At 40.8% G+C, this 16,975-nt stretch overlaps 1 protein-coding gene across 1 annotated transcript in view; it reads left to right on the forward strand.

Moving 5' to 3' along the window:
- The window catches only part of CDC42SE1 (CDC42 small effector 1), a 69,792-nt gene extending 58,382 nt beyond the window's left edge, over positions 1-11,410 (forward strand). Inside the window, exons 3-5 of the mRNA XM_077464114.1 lie at positions 5,955-6,065; positions 9,855-9,940; positions 11,046-11,410. Coding sequence (XP_077320240.1) covers positions 5,955-6,065; positions 9,855-9,929 — 186 coding nt within the window. The 3' untranslated portion in view covers positions 9,930-9,940; positions 11,046-11,410. The remainder of the gene's footprint in view (positions 1-5,954; positions 6,066-9,854; positions 9,941-11,045) is intronic.
- The last annotated feature ends 5,565 nt before the right edge of the window (positions 11,411-16,975 follow it).

Consider the following 16,975-nt stretch of genomic DNA (forward strand, 5'->3'; position numbering starts at 1 on the left):
ATTGATTATTTAAAAAAAAAAAAAAAATCACTTTGGGCTCTATGACCATTGCTGGAGCAGGACGTGGTTGCTGGACGTCTCTTCTCCCTTGTGTTGAGGATGTGTAGGTAGATTCGAGCAGCCTCCCCGAAAAAAAGTTGGCTCGACCGATGAGAAGGGTTCACTATAACACCGAATACCAATAATCGAAGCTCTAGCATCAGAGTTCATTATAATACTGGATACCAATAGAAGGGAAAGGAACTCCTAAAAGTCGCACAAAATAGCGAAACCATGTAAGGATGTGTATGAGGGCCTCAGCCCGGGCTCCGACCAGGCCACTCTACCCAACACGTTTCACCCCGCCCCACCCGGAGCTTAATCAGGGGGAACTGAATACCAATAATTGAGGATCTAGCACCATAAGTCAGTCTAACATTGGATACCCATAATAGAAGATCTGGCTCCATAGTTCACGCTAACACCAGATACAGTAGAAGATCTAGAATAGAGTGAACTATGGTGGTACATCATTTATTATTGGTATGCGGTGTTAGAATTACATTTGGAGATAGTTCTTCGATTATTGGTATCCAATATTCGTGTGAACTATGGTACTAGATCTTTTATTGTTTGGTATGCTGTGTCAGAGTCAACTATGGTTCTAGATTTTCTGACACCAAATACCAATATTAAATCTGGCTCCATAGTTCACTCTAACTTTGGATACCCGTAATAGAAGATCTAGCACCGTAGTTCACTCTAATTGGATACCCATAATAGAAGATCTGGCTCCATAGTTCACGCTAACACCAGATAGAAGATCTAGAGTAAAGTGAACTATGGTGGTACATCTTCTATTATTGGTATCCGGTGTTAGAATTACATTTGGAGATAGTTCTTCGATTATTGGCATCCAATGTTAGCGTGAACTATGGTACTAGATCTTTTATTGTTTGGTATGCTGTGTCAGAGTCAACTATGGTTCACGATCTTCTGACACCAAATACCAATATTAAATCTAGCACCATAGATCACTCTTGACATTGGATACCCATAATAGAAGATCTAGCACCATAGTTCACTCTAACATTGGATACCCATAATAGAAGATCTAGCACCGTAATTCACTCTAGCATTGGATACCCATAATAGAAGATCTAGCACCGTAATTCACTCTAGCATTGGATACCCATAATAGAAGATCTAGCACCGTAATTCACTCTAGCATTGGATACCCATAATAGAAGATCTAGCTCCATAGTTCACTCTAACATTGGATACCCATAATAGAAGATCTGGCTCCATAGTTCACACTAACACCAGATAGAAGATCTAGAGTAAAGTGAACTATGGTGGTACATCTTCTATAATAGGTATCAGGTGTTAGAATTAAATTTGGAGATAGTTCTTCGATTATTGGTATCCAATATTCGCGTGAACTATGGTACTAGATCTTTTATTGTTTGGTATGCTGTGTCAGAGTCAACTATGGTTCACAATCTTCTGACACGAATACCAATATTCTATCTAGCACCATAGATCACTCTTGACATGGGATACCAGTAATAGAAGATCTAGCACCATAGTTCACTCTGACACTGGACACCAGTAATGAAACCCCTGGACTCCAATAATCAAAGATCTAGCACCATAGTTCACTTTAATATTGGATACCAATAAGAGAAAATCTAGCACCATAGTTCTCTCTGACACTGGACTCCAAAAATAGAAGATCTAGTACCGTAGTTCACTCTAAAATTGGATACCCATAATAGAAGATCTGGCTCCATAGTTCACGCTAACACCAGATAGAAGATCTAGAGTAAAGTGAACTATGGTGGTACATCTTCTATTATTGGTATGCTGTGTTAGAATTACATTTGGAGATAGTTCTTCGATTATTGGTATCCAATATTTGCATGGTACTAGGTCTTTTATTGTTTGGTATGCTGTGTCAGAGTCAACTATGGTTCAAGATCTTCTGACACTGGCGAATACCAATATTATATCTAGCACCAAAGATCAATCTTGAGTCAAGAGTGATCTATGGTACTAGATATAATATTGGTATTCGCCAGTGTCAGAAGATCGTGAACCATAGTTGACTCTGACACAGCATACCAAACAATAAAAGATCTAGTACCATAGTTCACGTGAACATTGGATACCAATAATCGAAGAACTATCTCCAAATTTAATTCTAACACCTGATACCTATTATAGAAGATGTACCACCATAGTTTACTCTATTCTAGATCTTCTATCTGGTGTTAGCATGAACTATGGGGCCAGATCTTCTATTATGGGTATCCAATGTTAGAGTTAACTATGGTGCTAGATCTTCTATTATGGGTATCCAATGTTAGAGTTAACTATGGTGCTAGACCTTCTATTACTGGTATTCCATATCAAGAGTCTTGACATGGGATACCAGTAATAGAAGATTTAGCACCATAGTTCACTCTGACACTGGACACCAGTAATGAAACCCCTGGACTCCAATAATCAAAGATCTAGCACTTTAGTTCACTTTAATATTGGATACCAATAAGAGAAGAACTAGCACCATAGTTCACTCTGACACTGGACTCCAAAAATAGAAGATCTAGTACCATAGTTCAGTACAACACTGGATACCAATAATAGAAGATCTAGTGCCATAATTAAATACAACCCGGCATACCAATAATAGAAGATCTAGATCCATAGTTCAATCTAACACTTGATACCAATAATCGATCTAGTGGCACAGTTCACTCTAACATTGGATAACCGTAATAAAAGATCTAGCACCATAGTTCAGTCTAAAATTGGATAACAATAATCGAAGAACTAGCTCCAAAGTTCATTCTAACTCTGAATACCAATAATAGAAGATCTTTTCTTGTTAAAAAAAATAATAGAAGATCTAGTGCCATAGTTCACTCTAACATTGTATAGCAGTAATAGAAGATCTAGCACCATAGTTTACTTTAACATTGGATACCAATAATAGAAGATCTAGCACCATAGTTCAATCCAACATCTGATAGCAGTAATAGAAGATCTAGCACCATAGTTTACTCTTATGCCGCGTACACACGACCGGACTTTTCGACGGACTTGGTCCGGAGGACAATCCGACGGACTTTGCAGCTGAGGTCTGCCAGACTTTCAAACGAACGGACTTGGCCACACACGATCACTCCCAAAAGTTCCACAGAATCGAAAGTGATGATGTAGAATAAGGAAGTTCATAGCCAGTAGCCAATAGCTGCCCTATCATCGGTTTGTAGTCCATCGGACTAGCACACAGATGACCAGAGTCCGTCGGAAAGATTTCCAGCAAGTTTTATTTCTAGGTCCGCCGGACTTTTGGGAAATAAAAGTCCGCTGGAGCCCCACACACGATCGAATTGTTCCGACGGATTCCAGTCCGTCAAAGTCTGGTCGTGTGTACGCGGCATAACACAGTGATGACGAACCTTGGCACCCCAGATGTTTTGGAAACTACATTTCCCATAATGCTCAACTACACTGCAGAGTGCATGAGCATCATGGGAAATGTAGTTCCAAAACATTTGGGGTGCCAAGGATCGCCATTACTGCTCTAAAACCAGAGAGAAGATCTAGAATTTAGTGAACTATGGGTGGTAGATCTTCTAATATTGGTATCCGATGTTAGAATGAACTTTAGAACTAGTTCTTTGATTATTATTTAATGTTAGAGGGAACGATGGTCCTCGATCTTTCATTACTGGTATAACTGTGGTTCTAGAGATCTTCTGACACCACATACCAGTAATAGAAGATATGCCACCATAGTTCACTCTGACGCCGGATACCAGTAATAGATCTTGCTCCATAGTTCACTCTGACGCTGGATACCAGTAATAGAAGATCTAGGACCATAGTTTACTCTAACACTGCATACCAACAATAAACTGAATGCATTCTATAATTGTGTCCAAATATTACATAATTTTGGTAAATCTAAAGGGGGTTTGTACAGAGGTTGTACAATGGGATTGTATAGTATATTGCCAGCTTGAAGCAGATTGTACAGTCAGATTGTAACCCATGTAGTGAACCTTAATGCCGCGTACACACGACCGGACTTTTTGACAGCAAAGGTCCAACACAACAAGTCCGTCGGACAATTCGATCGTGTGTGGGGCTCCATCGGACCTTTGCTTGCCAAAAATCCGGCGGACTTTAGAAATAGAACATGTTTTACATTTTTCCACCGGACCGAGAAATCCGTTCGTGTGTATGCTAGTCCGACGGACAAAAAAAACGACGCTAGGGCAGCTATTGGCTGCTGGCTATGAACTTCCTTATTCTAGTCCGGTCGTACGTCATCATGTTCGAATCCGTCGGAATTTGGTGTGATTGTGTGTGGCCAAGTCCGTTTGTTCGGAAAGTCTGCCGGAACTCCGCCAAAAGTCCGTCGGAAAGACCGTCGGACCTAGTACCTCGAAAAGTATGGTCGTGTGTACGCGGCATAGGTCTACCTAGAAAACTTTTATCGGGCTCCGAAAACAGAGTCTCGGCCTGCAGGTTGAAGCTGCTGAATTTCACCGGGGGTGCTGCATAAACAGAGAGATTTCTCAAGTGTTCCATGGGCGTTTCCGATGCTCGAAATCATCCTTCCTTTGCAGTTTTCTTTTACTGAAATCTCTCTCTTGACAAGTTCTTGAGAAGCAGAGAGAGAGGTGACGATTAGAACTCGCACAGGAAGAGGAGCTTGTGCGGTGAAAACAGGAAGGCCCAACCCTGCCGTGTCTTTCTTTTTACCCTTGACAATTTACAAACACAGGGGGCCTTCGGTGCTGGGTGGACAGGCTGCATAGGATATGAGCATAGCCTTGTAGCAAAGATAACACGGGGCCACCTTACTAAGATGCAACCACCACTTTTTATCAGGGCCAAACAAACTGTGTCTTTTTATGGTTGGGGGATTCCTCTATCAGCGTCCTATAAAGGTGGCTTTTGGAGATACTAAAAGTCAGAGCTGGACCAAGGAGTAGGCAGAAAAGGCAATTGCCTTGGGTGCTCCAGCATGATGAGGGTGTAAAAAGACAGAACAGGCAACCTGTGCTGCTAAGGCAGTTCACAGCTCATGAACGGGGGTGCAATTGAGCCTTTGCATCCTTGGGTGCTAGGGGAGCTTATCTCAACACTGGTAGAAGTCCAGTGGTTTACCTTTTTTAGATTGCCTTTTGAACCCAAATAACTTGTAATAATGTAGCTGAATCAATTGCAGCACAAAGTACTGGAAGCTTTATGGGTTCAAAAATGGACCCCTGGATTTGTTCAATTGTGTACAAATGTCGACATGAGCTATTGATTTTCAACTGCGGTAAAAAGGTAGAGTTCTTCATTGCAAGTACTTTGCCGTGCAGATACATTCTTACAATTTATCTGGGTTCAAAAAGCAATCTAAAGGTAAACCTCTGGCCTTCTGCTGTGCTGAGACAAGGTCCTCTAGCACCCAAGGGTGCAAAGGTACAATTGTGGCCCCTCATGAGCTGTGAACTACCTCAGCTGCATTGGTTGCAGGTTCTGCCCTCTTGACACCCCCACCATTGCTGAAGCACCCAAAGGCGATTGCCTGTTCTACCTATCCCTCGGCCTGGTTTTGACTCTTGATCTTCATCTCCAAAACAATTATAGTTTCCCTTTTCGGGAGAAACTTTGAACTAAATTTGACTTGGTAGCCTAGTTGTAAGTACGAAGTACAGGTGGTCACTCGTGGTAGCCCCAAAGCCTTCTGGGAACCATGCCATCCCATTTGCTCAATGCTCATGCCAAGGCACTTGAGCCACAATTAAGTCTTTTGGGAAAGGACTGTTTCGGGCATTTGCCGAAATATCCAATTTCATTCTATTCGATCTTACATTGAAGTGGTTTTTTGGGAGGGGGGGGGGGATTTGGCTAATCTGGCGTTTTATATGAGAATAGCTTATTTTTGTCCTTTTTGTGTTCTTCAGAAAAAGAAGAGGAGGAGAATCGATCGAACCATGATCGGGGAGCCCATGAATTTTGTACACCTGACGCATATAGGATCCGGTGACATGGGGGCCGGCGATGGTTTACAAATGGTACGTGGAACTTCCCATCATTTGGTATACACCTTGTGGTCACCCTTGCTTGCTCGGCTACAGCAGAGCCTATATACTAGACCCACCTTTCTCAACCCTTTTCACATAGGGAAACCCTTGAAATAAATTTACAGCCTCACCTAACTCCTGCCCATAATTACTATATAATATAATAAAGCCTAGATGGAAGATCACATGGTCTCTGGCTACCAGGAGCATTGTGTGTGTAGGCCAAAACACCAAAATGTGCCATTAGCTACATTAGTGTGATGGTCTCTGGGAAGAATTATCCTTACACTGATGATCATTCAGAATATTCTCCCCCTTAAGGATAGCTAAAAGGATCATTGGTTCAATGGTAACTTACCAGTGAGTCACAAATCGCATTGGAGGTTGGTATAGGTGGGCATCAACTCACCGTTGATCATTTCTCAAGGAACCCCACGCAACCTCAGAAGGAACCCTAGGATTTCACGGAACCCCGGTTTAGAAAGGCTGTACTAGACACATGTATAAAGACCAACCGCAGGAACATTCATAATACAGCTGAAGCCATCTAGAGCGAGTTCACCGGGTTCATCATTTCAAAATGCTTATCTGGTTTATTTTCACATCAACATTTAATTGAAATGTTTAAACTGTAGTTTTATTCTGCTTATGTTTTGCCGTATCTGGTTCCTCTTTTTTTTTTCTGATAATGATCTTTTGAAGTAAAACCTTCTCATCGTCATCACATTCCTTATTTTAGTCCCGATAATGTTGCCATTGGGTCTCTGTGTTTTTCTATGACTGTTAACGGGTTAGGACAGCCCTTCTCAACCTTTTTACTCCTATGGAACTCTTGAAATAGGTCTCGGGTTCTCGGAGAACCTCTGTTTAAAAAGACAAGAATATTGTGAGGTCCTGTAATATTAGAGGACAGTGTAGACGCTATCCCTTGCATTGAAGGTTTGTATTGGTGGGGATCAACACACCATTGCTCACTACTCAAGGAACCCCTAGAAACCTCAGGAGGAACTCTGATTAAGAAACATTGGGTTAGGGTAAGGGTTTAGGTTGAGAGTTGGAAGGTTCAAGTTAGGAGGTTATGTAAGGCAAGGGCTTGAATGGAGGTTAGAATTATAGGGTCAAAATGGATGTTATATTTAGGCGTTAGGTTGGGGGTTTGGATTGCAGTCTAGGTTGACCGTTAAAGGTTTGGGTAAGGTTTGGGTTAGAAGGTTCAAGTTAGGAGTTACAATAAGGGGTTAAACTGGGGTTAGCATTGGGGATCTTAAAGTTACATTTAGAGGCTGGGTTTTCATTAATTCCTTCTTTTAGTCCCAATAATTTTGTCATTAGGTCTCTGCTTTTCTAGGATTGTTTATGGGTTGGACAGCCTTTCTCAACCTTTTTTACTCCCATGGAACTCTTGAAATAGGTCTTGAGTTCTCAAAGAACCCCTGTTTACAAAGACAAGAATTTCGTAAGGTCCTCTAATATTAGAGGGCAGTGTAGACACAATCCATTGCATTGGAGGTTTGTATTGGTGGGGATCAACCCACCATTGCTCACTACTCAAGGAACCCCTAGAAACCTCAGGAGGAATTCTGATTAACAAACATTGGGTAAGGGTTTAAGTTTAGAGTTGGACGGTTCAAGTTAGGAGGTAATGTAAGGTAAGGGCTTGAATGGAGGTTAGAGTTATAGGGTCAAAAAGGATGTTACATTTAGGGGTTAGGTTGGAGGTTTGGATTGCAGTCTAGGTTGACCATTAAAGGTTTGGGTAAGGTTCAAGTTAGGAGTTACAATAAGGGGTTAAACTGGGGTTAGCATTGGGGATCATAAAGTTACATTTAGAGGCTGGGTTTTCATTACATTCCTTATATTAGTCCCAATAATGTTGTCATTAAGTCTCTGCATTTCTAGGATTGTTAACGGGTTGGACAGCCTTTCTCAACCTTCTTTACTCTTATGGAACTTTTGAAATAGGTCTCGAGTTCTCGGAGAACCCCTGTTTAAAAAGACAAAAATATTGCAAGGTCCTCTAATATTAGAGGACAGTGTAGACACAATCCCTTGCTTTGAAGGTTAGTATTGGGGGGATCAACCCACCATTGCTCACGACTCCTAGAAACCTCAGGAGGAATTCTGATTAAGAAACATTGGATTAGGGTAAAGGTTTAGGTTGAGAGTTGGAAGGTTCAAGTTAGGAGGTAATGTAAGGCAAGGGCTTAAATGGAGGTTGGAGTTCTAGGTCAAAATGGGTGTTACATTTAGGGTTTAGGTTGGGGGTTTGGATTGCAGTCTAGGTTGACCATTAAAGATTTGGGTAAGGTTTAAGTTAGACGGTTCAAGTTAGGAGTTACAATAAGGGTTTAAAATGGGGTTAGCATTGGAGATCATAAAGTTCCATTTAGGGACTGGGTTTTCATTACATTCCTTATATTAGTCCCAATAATGTTGTCATTAGGTCTCCTGTGTTTTTCTATGACTGTTAACGGGTTAGGACAGCCCTTCTCAACCTTCTTTACTCCCATGGAACTCTTGAAATGGGTCTCAAGTTCTCAGAGAACCTGTTTACAAAGACAAGACTATTGTAAGGTCCTGTAATATTAGGACAGTGTAGACACAATCCCTTGCATTGAAGGTTAGTATTGGTGGGGATCGACCCACCATTACTCACTACTCAAGGAACCCCTAGAAACCTCAGGAGGAACTTTGGTTAAGAAACACTGGGTTAGGGTAATGCCGCGTACACACGACCGGACTTTTCGAGGGACTAGGTCCGACGGTCTTTCGGCGTAGTTCCGACGGACTTTCCGAATGAATGGACTTGGCCACACACAATCACACCAAAGTCCGATGGATTCGAACGTGATGACGTAAGACCGGACTAGACTAAGGAAGTTCATAGCCAGTAGCCAATAGCTGCCCTAGTGTCGGTTTTTGTCCGTCGGACTAGCATACACACGAACGGATTTCTCGGTCCGGTGGAAAAATTTTAAACGTGTTCTATTTCTAAAGTCCGCCGGATTTTTGGCAAAAAGTCCAGTCATGTGTACACGGCATTCGGGTTTAGGTTGAGAGTTTGAAGGTTCAAGTTTGGAGGTAAAATAAGGTAAGGGCTTGTATGGAGGTTAGAGTTATAGGATCAAAATGGATGTTTACATTTAGGTGGTTAGGTTGGGGGTTTGGATTGCAGGCTTGGTTGACCGGTAAGGGTTTAGGTTAGAAGGTTCAAGTTAGGAGTTGAAATAAGGAGTTTGAATGGGGTTAGGATTGGAAATCAGAAAGTTACATTTAGAGGCTAGGTTGGTTAGTTGGGTTGATGATTAATGGGTTAAAATAAGGTAAGGGTTTGGACTTTGGTTAGGGTTGGGGGCTAGAGGTTTTAATTTGATATAAGAATGATATGAAATCAGGGTTCATCAAGGGGGCTGCGGTTTAGTGGTTCGTGGGATTGGGTTGAACATGGGTTAGTATATCGGTTTGCACGGTCTTTCGTTCCTCTCCTGAAGACGACGGTCACCAGACCTCCGATGCAGCAAGATAAACCTAGCAGAAGATCTAAAAACGATAAAGCCCGCTATGGGGGCGAAACACGTCTGAGGGACCTCTCCTGCGGGTGGGGAGCAGAGCTGAAGCCATCTTACATTACTGGTTTAGTTTTGGTCACAGTGAGTCGGCGTCCTGTGTGTGATCAGTGGAAATTTTCTCTAGCAGAGAATCGAACTCAAATTTTCGTCTAGAGTTTCACTTCACAGACCCCTTCTATAACACGATGACTAACCAGTGTATGTTTTTCAGGGTGGAGCTATGCAGGAACAGATGAGGTCAAAGTGCGGCCGAGACAGACAGTGGAGCAACTCCCGAGTCTTGTAGCTGTTCTCAGTGTAAGCACAACCTTCCTATAATAGATACTCTTAAGGAAATGATTTGCTTTTCCTTTTAAGTTCACCCACTCCATGATCTCCGGTGTAGTCGGTGATCCTCACCTAGGAGGATTCGGGTTTTCCTGCTTTCATTCACTGTATCTAATTCTATCTATAAACACCATCTTGGCCATAACATTTCCTTTCACATACAAGCAGTAAATCAATATTGTTGGACACTAAGTAACTTACTCACAATATCTGCTGGGGGGAAAAGTGGACAAGAACTTTTGAGGCATCTGGTGGGAACTCCTCATAAATGGCACAGCAGGTGTACAGACCCGGGAACTCGGCACAGGGATGGTGGGAACCCCTCATAATGGGCACAGCTAATGTACAGACCCGGGAACTCGGTACAGGGAAGGTGGAAACCCCTTATAATGGGCACAGCAGGTGTACAGGCCTGGGAACTCAGCACAGGAATGGTGGGAACCCCTCATAATGGGCACAGCGGGTTTACAGACCTGGGAACTCCGCACAAAGATGGTGGGAACCCCTCATAATGGGCACAGTGGGTGTACAGACCCAGGGATTCAGCACAGGGATGGTGAGAACCCCTCATAATGGGCACAGCCAATATACAGACCTGGGAACTCGGTACAGGGAAGGTGGAAACCCCTTATAATGGGGACAGCAGGTGTACAGGCCTGGTAACTCGGCACAGGAATGGTGGGAACCCCTCATATTTGGCAAAGAAGGTGTACAGACCCATGAACTCAGTGCAGGGAGGGTGGGAACCCCTCATAATGGGCACAGAAGGTGTACAGACCCGGGAACTCAGCACAGGAATGGTGGGAACCCCTCATAATGGGCACAGCAGGTGTACAGACCCAGGAACTCCGCACAAAGATGGTGGGAACCCCTCATAATGGGCACAGTGGGTGTACAGACCCAGGGATTCAGCACAGGGATGGTGGGAACCCCTCATAATGGGCACAGCAGGTGTACAGACCCGGGAACTCAGCACAGGGATGGTGGGAACCCCTCATAATGGGCACAGCAGGTGTACAGACCCCCCCCCCCCCCACCCCAAAGCTCATTAACTTTTTTTTCTTTCTTTCCTCAGAAGCGGAACGTGTGAAACAAGAGCCACCGAGAACAGCAGGGCGGAAGCACAGCGGTGCAATCACTGGATAAGTTATTCAATGTTCAACCTTCCGAAAAGTTTTTTTTTTTTTTCCTTATTTTTTCAAATATTTTTGTTGAGTTTATGAGAAAAAAAAAAAAGAATCTGAAGAATGTGCAATATTGTTATAGTGCATTTTTTTGGAATTTCCTTTTTTTCTTTTTTTTTTTTTTTGGCCGAGTTGATTCCTGCGTGTCTACGTAACTCCACGGACTATTTATCTTCGTTATCTTTTTGTGTAACTGCTGTAACCAAGTGAAGTGTTGCCAGCGTTTGATAAAATGAGAGCACTTGGTCCGCTGGTATCTCCTGACTGCCTACGCTTGACTTGAGACTTTTCAACATTCCGAGCGAAATATTTGCGCAACGAACAAAAAAACAACAAAAAAAAAATATTTCAGTACAGATTGCAATCATTCCAGATCGAAACGTCATGCGCAAGCCCTAAATACTTGCTTTTGGATTTTTGGTTTGTATGAGTTGCAGCACTCCTATAGGTGAAATCTGGTATTGCAGCTTTTCTATGCTACCTTTAGAATCGAACCCTTGGCTCTTCTTGGGCTTGTATCTAAAGGTTGGAATTGGATAGGCTAAAAAAAAAAAAACTTTTTCTGGTCGCATTTCACCCCACAAAAAAAAAGGGGGGGCGGGCTGGCACCAAGGGTAGCTCCATGCACCCCTCTTCATCCCGCTCCGTTGCGAGGGACATGCCCATGTCTGCGGTCAAGGCTGGGCTTAAAGAGAAGCTTCAGAAGCCGGGATGGTGTCGGAGCTTCCGACCACCCCCTGGATGGCCTTTAAAGTGTGTAGAAACAATATAAACTGTGTCCCCGTTGGGAGGTTTCACTTCACTTCCTGTGGCAGTGACACCCAATGCGTGCGCCTCACTTCCTGTGTCGGTGACACCCATGGCATTTTTGAAGTGTGAACTTACTGTATCCCTTGTATATTTCTAGAAAGCCAGTAAATCAAGGGGAAGGGAGGTCAACACACTGGCAATTGTGAAAGTATGCAGACAATCATGGCGATACAATGGGCAACAAATAGACAATCAGTAAGGGGCAATAACTGGAGCTCTATGGCTCCCTGGGTGGGTGCCAGCGGAACAGGAAGTGAATGGAGACATGGACGGCAATAAAAACCCAACAGAGAGTCTAACTCCTCACTAGTGTATTCGTGAGACACCGGGGCGCCACGCTCTACTTCTTTTTTAAATTTTGAGTAGCGTGAGCAAGAACGCGTTTCGTGATTGGCACGTTTGAAATGCTATTAAGAATGAATGACACCGCAAGCGATTCATACACACAAAAATTGCTGTCCCCACTGGGAGATTTCCCCTCACTTCCTGTAACGGTGACACATCAGGAAGTGAAGAAGTATCGCCCCCCAACTGGGACACGAGCTGCAAGCAGTTCAATCTGAATATGGAAATCCATAAACCTATTAAAGTCTTAGTTAATCAACTAAGTTTAAAAACTTTTTCTTTTTTTCTCTCCTTCCTTCTTTCTTTCTCCTTTTCTCCTTTTTCCCCTCTTTATTTTTCTGCTTTTTTCTTTCTCTTTTTTTATTTTATTTTTTTACCCTCTTTCTTTTATTTCCCTTTCTTTCTCCTTTTCTTTCTTTTTTTTTCCCTCTCCTTTTCTTTCTCATTTTATTTCCCCTTTTCTCCTTTTTTCCCCTCCTTTTTTTCTGCTTTCTTTTTTTTCTTTTTTTTTCCTCCTTTTTCTCTCCCCCCACCCCCCTCCCCCTTTCTTTCTCCTTTTTTTTGACCCCTCTTTCTCCTTTTCCTCCCCCCCCCTTTTTTTTTTTTTTTTTTTTTTCTTTTCCCCCCTTTTGTTTACTCTCTTTTTATTTTTGTTTTCTCCTCTCCTTTTTTTTTCTTTATTCCTTTTAGCAGAAAAAAAAATATCTCCCCTACACCTTTAACTGCCAGATAACACATTTTGTTCTTCTTTTATACATTTTTTTTCCTCCCCCCCCCCCCCCTTTTTGTTTACTCCTCTCCTTTTTTCCTCTCTTTATTTTAAATTTTTTATGCTTTCTTTTTTCTTCCCTTTTTTTCTCTTTCTTTTCTCCCCTTTCTCCTTTTTCCCCTTCTTTTTGTTTTTTTCCTTTACTCCTCTCCCTTTTTTTCTCTCCTCCTTTTTTTTTTTCTCTCCTCCTTTTTTTTTTTCTCTCCTCCTTTTTTTTTTTTCTCTCCTTTTTTTTTCTCTCTCCTCTTTTCTTTTTTTTCTCTCCTCTCCTTTTTTTTTAGCAGAAAAAAATATCTCCCCTGCACCTTTAACTGCCAGACAACACATTTTTTTTCCTTTTCTCCCCCCCTCTATTGTTTACTCCTCTCCTTCATTTTTTTAATTTTTTTTCCTCCTCTCCTTTTTTTTTTTATTTCCTCTCCTTAAAACTTTTTAGTAGAAAAAAAAATCTCCCCTACACCTTAAACTGCCAGGTAACACTTTTTTTATCTCTTCTTTTATACAATTTAGGAAATGTTTTTATCGCATTAACTTTTTTTTTTATTTCAAATTTCTGACACAATTTGCTTAAAGTATTCTTAATAACGCACTTGTACACACAAAAAAAAAAAAAGGCGCACTTCTTGTTCAGTGCCAAAATTGTAGGATTATTCATAAAAAAAATTTGCCGCAGGCAGGTTTTTTTTTTTTTTTTTGTGGCTGCCACAATTAAAACATTTTTTTTTTTTTTTTGATAATAAAAAAAAAGATTTATAAATATAATTGTCTAGAAACAAAAATGAATATTTTGTCATAGGAATTTTAGTTTGCCACATGGCTGCTGCTGCTGTAATATTCTGTCTTTTTCTAGTCTGAAAAGTTTCTTCATTATTTTGCATGATGTGCTTGTTTTTTTTTTTTTTTTTTTTTCTGTTTTGATTTAAAAAAAGAAAAAAAAATTCACAGAGCTATTTGCCCTGAGAAACTGTGTGTACATTCACAAAATGTATTATTATTATTATTATTGGGTTATCTCTCCAGGGTGGATGTTCTTCATTCACAAGGATAACGTGAATTGGGGGGGAAAACTGCATTATGGCCACTAGATGGACATGATTAGGATGATGAGCGCCATCTAGTGCCCACAATGTGGTATTTTCCTAAGTCACTCTTGTGTATGAATGAAGAACAGAGTGAAAAGAATAAAATACCACATTATGGCCACTATGTGGAGCTGATGATCATAGGAAATACATATTTCCTATGATTATTCACTCCATCCTGTGGTCATAATGCAGTATTTTCTTAATTCATTTTATTGTGCATTAACGGAGAACAGAGGAAATCTTAAAAAAAAAAAAAAAAAGCCTCGTTATGGCCACTAGATGGAGCTGGTGATCATAGGAAATACATAGTAAACATATACTTATTTACAAGGATATATTTTTTTTTTACCCATGATCATCGGCTCCATCTAGTGGTCATCATGCAGTCCTTTCCTGATTCATAATATAAATGGCTGCTTGACAGTCAATTTTTTTTGGCAGCGTGCCGCAACACACTGTCTATCAGGAAGGCGCATTGTACTGACATTTGGTTTTAAAGAAGTCTCCCGCCTAAAACGCCCAACTGTCGATCACCTCTTCCGCTGTGTATCAAACACAACCATCTACAGGAGCTCGATCTTGTAATTTTAGACTCTCTTTTATTTGTGTTTTTTTTATCTTTTTTTTTTTTTTAAATGCACATGCTGCAATAACATACTTGGGAATAAATGCTTATTTTATATGATCGTGGGGTCCATCTAGTGGCCATAATGCAGGATTTTCTCAATTTACTTTCTTTTTTTTATTATTATTAGAAAATAAATTAGGATGGTGCCTCATTATGGCCACCAGGTGGAGCTGTTGATCATAGGAAATATATGCTTATTTTATATGATCCTCAAGTCCATCTAGTGGCCATAATTCAGTATTTTACCCATTTTACATTTTTTTTTATTTTTATTTTTTTATTCTAAAATAAATTCGGATTTATAAATTAGCAGGCCACTCATGTATGTTATTGGAGTGTACAAATTAAAAAAAATTTTTTATTAAAAGGGGTGTATTTATATAAAAAAAAAAAAACAATTGCATCGTTGTTTGTACATTAAAACTTCATGTATATTACTTCTGTGTTAATCGGGCAAAAATCAAATGTTCTCAGGTTATTTTCGCTACAGCTGGAATACTAGTCATTGAAAAATTAAAACTACGTGAATGGGGAAAATACCACATTATGGCCATTAGATGGCGATGAAGAACATGCTTATTTATTATGCTGCTCAGCACCATCTAGTGGCCATAATGTAGTATTTTCCCCATTTTTTTACATTTTTTTTTCAATGAATTAACAAAATTAAAATCGGGACGATCCAAAAAACAAATCAAAGAAAAACGTTTTGACTATGTAAACCGGCAGCCACCAAACTGCGGCCGGATGTGGCCCTTTGCTTGCCTTTAACTGGCCCTTGAGGTACTATTCTTCCAATTGACACCAAGTATCAGGCACTATTCCTCCCGCTAAAACCAATGATGGGGCATTTTCTTCTTCCACTGGCCACAGTAAAGTGGCCCTCCGTTTAAAAAGTTTGGAGTCCCCTGATGTAGATACTTTTTAAACTTTTAAAGTGACACTAAACAATATCCTTATTCTCCAAAAATAATCCATACACCTCATTATAGCTACTAGGTGGAGCTGATGATCATATACAGTAGATAAGCATTTTTTTTCCCTATGATCAGCTCCACCTGGAGGCCATAATGAGGTATCATCCTAATTTATTCTGTAATAAAAAAAAAAAAAAGTAAATGGGGGGGGGGAAATACTGTATTATGGCCACTAGATGGACCCGAGGATCATATAAAATAAGCATTTATCTCCTATGATCATCAGCTCCACCTGGAGGCCATAATGAGGTATCATCCTAAGTTATTCTATAATAAAAAATAAAAAAAATGGGGAAAATACTGCATTATGCCCACTAGATGGATAATCGTATGCAGTAAATAAGCATTTATTTATTTGATTGTCCATCTAGTGGCCATAATACCGTATATTCCCCATTTAGATATATCATTATGGCCTCCAGGTGGAGCTGATGATCATAGGAGATAAATGCTTATTTTATATGATCGTGGGGTCCATCTAGTGGCCATAATGCAGGATCTTCTCAATTTACATTTTTTTTTAATTATTATTAGAAAATAAATTAGGATGGTGCCTCATTATGGCCACCAGGTGGAGCTGTTGATCATAGGAAATAAATGCTTATTTTATATGAGCTTCGGGTCCATCTAGTGGCCATACTGCAGTATTTTCCCAAACCACTTCATGAAGAATAAATTGGCGCAGAGAATATAGACTGAGAACATTCACTTTTGCACAGAATACATTTACATGCCGTTTCGAAGGACAAACAGCCATACAATTTTTTTCTTTTTTTTTTGGTCGATGGTCCCACAAAGAGTATCTGTTCTCTACTTATATAAGTGGTCGTAATCAATCTATGCTCATCGAATATTGGACAGAGCAAGTGGCATCTTGCTTGTGTCGGCCTCCACTATGAACGGAAGAGAGGCGCGCATTAAACGCTCTAATGATGGCGGCACGGTTGCACAGGTTTTGGAATAACAGTATATTCATGCTACGGCGATCGTATTGTTGGATGCCTCACCACGCTCCGACCCCCCCCCCCCCCCCCCAAACAAAAAGTTTTGGTTAAAGCACTCCGCCCAAAATCAAAAAATAGAGGCACAGACATTACCGTAATTTGCGCTACTCAATTTTTTTAATTTTTTTTTTGTGTTTCCAAGACCTGTGCGTCAGTCTGCTGCGCTGATGGAGCCGCGTCCTCTCTATGTAAACGAAGGCGGC

This window comes from Lithobates pipiens, unplaced genomic scaffold (genome assembly GCF_037356315.1).
Source record: "Lithobates pipiens isolate NorthernLeopardFrog02 unplaced genomic scaffold, aLitPip1_a1.2 Scaffold_30, whole genome shotgun sequence".
NCBI classification, from domain to species: Eukaryota; Metazoa; Chordata; class Amphibia; order Anura; family Ranidae; genus Lithobates; species Lithobates pipiens.